Source organism: Sinocyclocheilus anshuiensis, unplaced genomic scaffold (genome assembly GCF_001515605.1).
Source record: "Sinocyclocheilus anshuiensis isolate Anshui unplaced genomic scaffold, SAMN03320099.WGS_v1.1 scaffold2308, whole genome shotgun sequence".
Classification (NCBI taxonomy): domain Eukaryota; kingdom Metazoa; phylum Chordata; class Actinopteri; order Cypriniformes; family Cyprinidae; genus Sinocyclocheilus; species Sinocyclocheilus anshuiensis.
The window spans coordinates 110,519-117,880 of record NW_015546032.1 but is presented as its reverse complement, the minus strand read 5'-3'; the positions used below and the strand labels follow the sequence as shown (position 1 = coordinate 117,880).

The 7,362-nt window shown below is 40.4% G+C and overlaps 1 protein-coding gene across 1 annotated transcript in view; it reads left to right on the top strand.

Moving 5' to 3' along the window:
• Positions 1–7,362, top strand: part of LOC107698784 (interleukin-1 receptor accessory protein-like 1-B) — a 115,342-nt gene that overhangs the window by 1,659 nt on the left and 106,321 nt on the right. The window contains exons 2-3 of the mRNA XM_016499892.1: positions 2,442–2,721; positions 3,053–3,403. Of these exons, the coding sequence (XP_016355378.1) occupies positions 2,442–2,721; positions 3,053–3,403 (631 nt within the window). The remainder of the gene's footprint in view (positions 1–2,441; positions 2,722–3,052; positions 3,404–7,362) is intronic.

Sequence of the window (7,362 nt, the reverse complement as noted above, 5' to 3'; positions counted from 1 at the left end):
ATAAGTGGGTTTTTTTGCTGTCAGTGTTTGTAAATGTCACCTGATAGCAGCCGCACTGCTGGCATCTCTGAAAGATCCTGCCAAAACTCATCAGGGATTCCTGCGTTCTTTCACCCGTTCCCCCTCCACATGAGCGTCCGGCCGAACGCATCCTTCACAGAGCAGCTCTGCTGAGATTTGATAGGATTTCGATTTGACTCGCTGTCCGGCAGGCTTTGACTTTCTCAGCGTGCTAAATGAGTCGTCGTGTTTTATTTTGGGGATTTGGCGCTCGGAGAGAGAGAATGCAGGGATAAATAATGCGACACGCTTCTCTCGGTGTTAATTAGCTTCTGCGCTGTTTCTTTAGTAAATAAAACATTGAGGGAGACACAATTAGCCAAGCCTGTCGAGCTCTCAGCATCTGTCCGCAGCAGCTGTTTCAGACAGACAGAATGTGGGATAATTGAGGAGGAGGAGAGATGCTGGACGAAATGCCACTGGGACGCAGCGCTAGACCTATCAGAGAACATTCGGAGCAGTGCAGAATCTGTTTCTAAATGACAAATTATAAATGTATGGAGTTTTGGACAGTCTAGAGTTTATGGGTGAATTCCAAACAGCTTTTTTGCGCCCTTGAAGGGCATTCTGGGAAGGGGACGCCATTTGTAGGGACGTTCCAAATGAAAGTGATCAACTGAATCCCTTCACGAAGGGCCCTTCCAGAAGTCCATTAGCGAAAGGAACATGTGATGGTCACTTCACGGAAGTAATTACCGTTTGTGATCATGTGATCTTCGGTTAGGAGATCTTGTGATGCATTTTAAAGCAAAGTTGGGGTTGATTTCGACTTCACATACAAATGTAAGTCGAATAGGCTAATTACATTTGTCTTTATTTTATTGTAATACAAAATATTTTTCTTCAGTGATAGAAATATGATTTAAGATGGTAGTGAAAGCAAGTGTCAGCAAGTATAGCATTAAAAAAGTTTAATGGTAATAAGACACAATTAGAAAATATTAGAATAAAATAATAATAAGAAGAAATATTTATTTGCAACAACTGATGGAGTGTCGAATGCTGCACGCACGGGGAGTTCCAAACGCTTATACCAGACAGTAATGCCCTACACCCTTCAAAGAACACACTTCAAGGGCTCTGCCCTTCTAAGGGAGTAGGGCATAGGGATGCTCAGTTCCGTTTGGAATTCGCCCCCTATAATTCATCAGCAGCATGTGACATCAGTGTCAGTTACCACAGAAGCTGGGTTTGTTTCAACACGCAATAAACGCATGTGCAGCAGTGCGCTTGTATTGTAAGCATATGGAGCGAGGCCTTCCAGTGGGTCTGACCGCTCTTGTATGAACTCTTCGGTAGAAACGTTCATTATGTGAGCTGTGTTTGTGGCTGAATTGTCATGTGGACTCTTCTCGGTCTGCTCATGTGCTGCGGATGAGTTTCTCCAGCTATAGGCCTATCCATGATTTCTCCTGCTGTGGACGTGAAGCACAAGCTCATGCCTGATGATGTCACAGCAGTTTGTCTCATGTGAACACAGACGGTGTGTTTGAGCTCAGCAGTGTCTCCATTACTGTACATGTGATTCTTATAAACCGAGTCTGAACTATTTTCACTGTCAGTCATCATCATCATGTCGCAGATGCTGTAGACAGAGCTGAGCATCTAGAAGTGCTGCGGTTTAAATGAATTGTATTTAAGTCCAGTTTCTGATAAAGATTATGTTTGCTATGAACATTCCTGTAGATTTTCATTTCAAATCACAGACACTGTAAACAATTTTAAAGTAAATAAAACAGTAAAACAATAAAATAACATTTATTAGTTTTGACTTTAAAAATTCACATTTAACTCAATGTGTTAATTTCTGTTTCTTTGTAATTATTTGTGAAATTTCTTTAAGTGCTCGTCTATCTATCACATGATGCTGGTGTCTGTTCTCATGGTTTCACCTGTAGGGTGTTGTGATGTGAGTGTTGTTTGCTTTAGTGAGAAAGAGATGAGATGCTGATCTGTGAGTGTGTGTGTAAGAGAGAGAGAGAGAGAGAGAAAGAGCATGCGATTTTCTTCTGGCCTCTTACTGGGTCACAGCTGCTAAAATACTCCTACATGATCAGTCAACTGCTGTTCACACAGTTACACACTCACTCACACACACACACTCGCACTCTCACTCACACTCTTACACACTCATGCGCACACTCACTCAGTCAAACACACACACACACACACTCACTCGCACACTCACACAGTCACTCACATACACACACTCACTCACTCACTCACTCACTTACTTACTTAACACACACTCACTTACACACACACTCACTCACTCACTCACTCACTCACTCAGTTATTTCATGTATCAAGGCCTCATGTTGTGCTGTCAGATGCTGTACGTCGGTCCTGTTGTATTAACGCAGTGTTCTCTGTCTCCGCAGTGGACGGCTGTACGGATTGGTCTGTGGACTACCTTAAATACAAAGTTCTGCTCGGGGAGCCTGTGAGGATTAAATGCGCTTTATTTTATGGATACATCCGTGCGAACTACACACATGCTCAGAGTGTCGGACTCAGTCTGATGTGGTACAAAAGCACCGGCCATGGAGACTTCGAGGAGCCCATTTCATTTGACGGGAGCCGGATGAGTAAAGAGGAGGACTCCATCTGGTTCAGACCGGCCGAGTTACAGGACACTGGACATTACTCATGCGTGTTGAGGTACGAGCTGCTTTTTTCCTCTGTGTGTGTGTGTGTGTGTGTGTGTGTGTGATCTCATGTGGAATGTTTACCTGAAGCTGATTTGTGTGTGTATCTTCACACTGATTTGGCAGCATCATGACTGTCTTTGTTAAATGTAAATCCCAATTCCCAAGACAAATGTTTGTTATTACTGGATCAGTAGTGAATCAGCTGTAAGCAGATCTACTCAAGAGGTGCATATTATCCTACACACACACACACACACACACACACACACACACACACACTCACTCGCACACTCACACACTGGCCCTGATCTGTGTCTGACTGTGTTATTTCATGTATCAAGGCCTCATGTTGTGCTGTCAGATGCTGTACGTCGGTCCTGTTGTATTAACGCAGTGTTCTCTGTCTCCGCAGTGGACGGCTGTACGGATTGGTCTGTGGACTACCTTAAATACAAAGTTCTGCTCGGGGAGCCTGTGAGGATTAAATGCGCTTTATTTTATGGATACATCCGTGCGAACTACACACATGCTCAGAGTGTCGGACTCAGTCTGATGTGGTACAAAAGCACCGGCCATGGAGACTTCGAGGAGCCCATTTCATTTGACGGGAGCCGGATGAGTAAAGAGGAGGACTCCATCTGGTTCAGACCGGCCGAGTTACAGGACACTGGACATTACTCATGCGTGTTGAGGTACGAGCTGCTTTTTTCCTGTGTGTGTGTGTGTGTGTGTGTGTGTGTGTGTGTGTGTGTGTGTGTGTGTGTGTGATCTCATGTGGAATGTTTACCTGAAGCTGATTTGTGTGTGTATCTTCACACTGATTTGGCAGCATCATGACTGTCTTTGTTAAATGTAAATCCCAATTCCCAAGACAAATGTTTGTTATTACTGGATCAGTAGTGAATCAGCTGTAAGCAGATCTACTCAAGAGGTGCATATTATCCTCAAAAACATTATTAAAGTCATCAATAAAATTTGATTAGATGATTAGACACTTAATTTCTGGCAATATTGTTGACTTGATTGCACAGATACTATTTGAACTGAACTGAGCTGGATGATGACATCACTGAATCAATGATGAACTGACTTTATTGTCCTCTTGCATTATAGACACACTATTTTCCTGTTTAACACTGTAAAGCTGCTTTGACACAATATGTATTTTATAAAGTGCTATAGAAATAAAGGTGACTTGACTTGAGATGACAAAGCAATATAGTGAATGAAATAGAAATAATATTAATAATAATTATTATTATTAGTGTTAATATTAGTATTATTATTACATTGAGACGTACATTCTACTGTACAATAGTAATATATTTCTGTCACAATTTCTTCAAGTTAAACTGGACTTTTATGTTGGCGGTTTGTGCTGAAGGTCTGAGAGTCTCAGTGTGTGTTTGACGGTGATTTTTCTCAACATAAATGCTGTAAAGCTGCTGAAGTGACTGTCAGAGCAGCTCTGGAGATGAAGTTATGCGCTCATATATTGAAACACTGTGAGCGTCACGCATGTTTGAGTTTGTGTATCAGACCAAACTACGGCTCTGATTCACACAGAGACACGCAGAACATGCAGATTCATATTTAAATAGTCATGTCTTGGTTCAGTATTCAAAGACACTAGACCGACTGATGATTTATGTGTACTCACCATTGACTACTTTTGATTTATTCATCCAAAATCTGAAAATTCCATGACATTCCGTGTTGTACAGTAAATTCCATTTTTATGACTGGATTTTGCAATTCCATCCCACGTTTTTCTCATCTCAGGAATCACAGAGGCCCCAGGAGTTCTTCTGACAATCTTTCTGAATTGTGGTCTCTCTAATTGTGAATCTGTTGTTTTGTAATGGGCGGGTTTGCAGGGATTTGATTTGGGCTGATGGTCACATCCATTTACAATAATCAGGAGCAACACTAACTCAATCAATAAGACCTCATCCATCCGTCATGTTAGACAGACAGAGACAGAGGAGAATGGACTTGTGTCTGGTGTATTAATATAGAGACTCATCAAAACAAATGACAGCTGTGAGTGAAGCACATGATGAGATCAGATCATACCACCTCGTGACGCTTTCATTCCACTCTTTCTGATGCCACACTTTTACCATTTATGATGTGTGTTCAATAATTAGGTTTCATGCATTTTCGATTCAGGTCATGTCTCTGAAGTAAATGAAAGATTCGAGCGCCGGTTCTTCTGATGTGACGGTGTTTGTGAACAGCAGCAGTACCGCCGCGGAGGTCAATCCACCAGAAACGGGGAAAGCGCGGCATACGTTCTCATGTTGTAGTACGTCATTAACCTCGCAGGTAAAGGCCGTTTCCTGTCAAAGGCTCATTAGGTTCCCTCATTAGGAGAAGAAGACGTTTGAGTCTCTCTCTGAACTGAGACAGCTCTGATCTGAAGCGAAACACTGTAACAAATTATGAAGCAGAACTTCAGTGGAGTTTAAAGGAGCGTATTCATCACAACACAAGCGCATTACTGTACCTCGCTCCCGCTCCTCTAATATCTCCATCAGATCACATGACCATCAGGAACGGACCGTTGAGTCTTAATTTGACGAGAATCTTTCTCTCCACCAGGTTAGAGATTTAAGGAAGCTTTAGCTGTTGGTATGTTATGTATTATTCTGTTTATAATGTTTTTCTTTTCTGTGGTGTTGCTTCTGCCACCTACTGGACACACTGACATTACTGCACACTTACTGTACAGTCTGAAATCTATAAATAAGACGCCATATTGATCACGAGGCAGTGAGTAATAGACTTACAGGCTTACAATGCCACATACTGTAGAATGGGTCTAGAATAGATGACGTCATTTTCAAAACTCACAAGGTCTTGACTCGTGTAAGTTTCCATGTCAAGATTGCATCAGCTGAACAGTTGTCATGTTGTTAATTAACAGTATAATCCATTGAACAGCCTGTAATTCTGTCCTTCACTGACTCGCTTTCATTCCTATCAGATATTAAACATGGTGTTTGGTTATATAATTGCGGTAATGAGGTAAACGGGTTTTGTTTCTTCAGGACTCAGCTGCTGAACGGCTCCATCCACGCTTATGAACTTATCTGCTCTTTCCTCTCAAATTGTTTATCATCTCATCATCTGCATAGTTTTTCATCATTTTCATCAGCTGCATGAGTAATTTTTACTACTTCTTTTTTTTTTTACTACTAATTTTTAGCCGTTCTTCTGAATTATGAAATTGCATTTACAGTTTTTTCAACTGCTTCCACACAGAATCTTTACTTGTCACACAGTTTCTGAAAGCTGACACTCAAACAGCAGAAGCACACACCAAATCTACAAAACCATACACTAATTCTGTCTTTGACTCAGTTTTCAATTTCATAAAACACTTTTTGCAAAACACAACACACAATTCTCTATGTAACACACAAACATCTAACAGGAATTAATATTATGGCAAAGCTGTTTGCAAATGTTTGCTTTTGAGATGTGTTTGTGATATTTTGAATGCAGTGCTTCATTTTGCAAGAGATGAGAGGCTTTTAGCATTTTGTGTGCAATTCTTGGATTTGTGTGTGAAGTTATGAAAAAAAGAGGCAAAGTTTTGAAAATGTGTGTAAGCTGTTGAAACAAACTGTAAACTGAATTTCTAAAGAGGCCAGGGGCATTTTAGTTTATCTGCACTAACGATCAATGAATCTCTGAACAATTTAATTGTGTCTTTGAACATGGAATAATTTGATCCATTAAGAATGAAATGTGATTTTGTGATTTATTTTTCAGTGTTAGTGTTGATTGTAAAATGTAGGCTTCATTTAATTAGGGGAGTTAAAAAGCAGAGTGGTTACTTGAATTTGGAGTTGAGCTGAAATCTAACTTCAATCATATATGGTGCAGTCACCTTTGACCTCATGACCTGTATGTGTGTGTGTGTGTGTGTGTGTGTGTGTGTGTGTGTGTGTGTGTGTGTGTGTGTGTGCAGTGGTGTAATGTAACAAAGTAATAATACTTCATTACAGATTAGACTCCTAAAAACACCTTTGCTCATGCAAACAAGTGCATGCACAACCGCGGATGATTTATTTTCCACTCAATTCGAGTCTGGGGTGTGCGATACAGCACCGTCTGCGATAATATGGTAAGTGTTGATGTGCGATCTGACATTATCAAGATTTTGAACGAATCGGTTGAATAAATGATTCAGTGATTCACTCATTAACACAGTGAAATGCTTTGTTTCTGAATGAATCAGTCGTTTGAATTAATCGACTGAATCTCAATGACTCACTCATTAACAGTCACTTGCTGCCACCTACTGGCGGTTTTAATTTCACATTTCGACTATTTTGTTCATGTTTTAAATAATTTCAAATATCAGTATTCAAAGTTTTATGTTAAAAAACAAAACATTAGGCCAATTTTGCATCTGTAACTGCAGGTTAAATGTATCCATGTCCGCTCTGAGATACATAAACTGTGTAAATACATCTAAATGCTATTTCAGATGCAGATTCCAGAAATGATTTCTTATGTTGCAATGAAAGACACTAAGTACCGGGTGAAGTGCTTCTTATTCTTACACAAAAATACAAAATGGAAGAAAGAGTTAAAACTGAACACAATCTTGCTACTCAAGCTGTGTATGAACATTTTT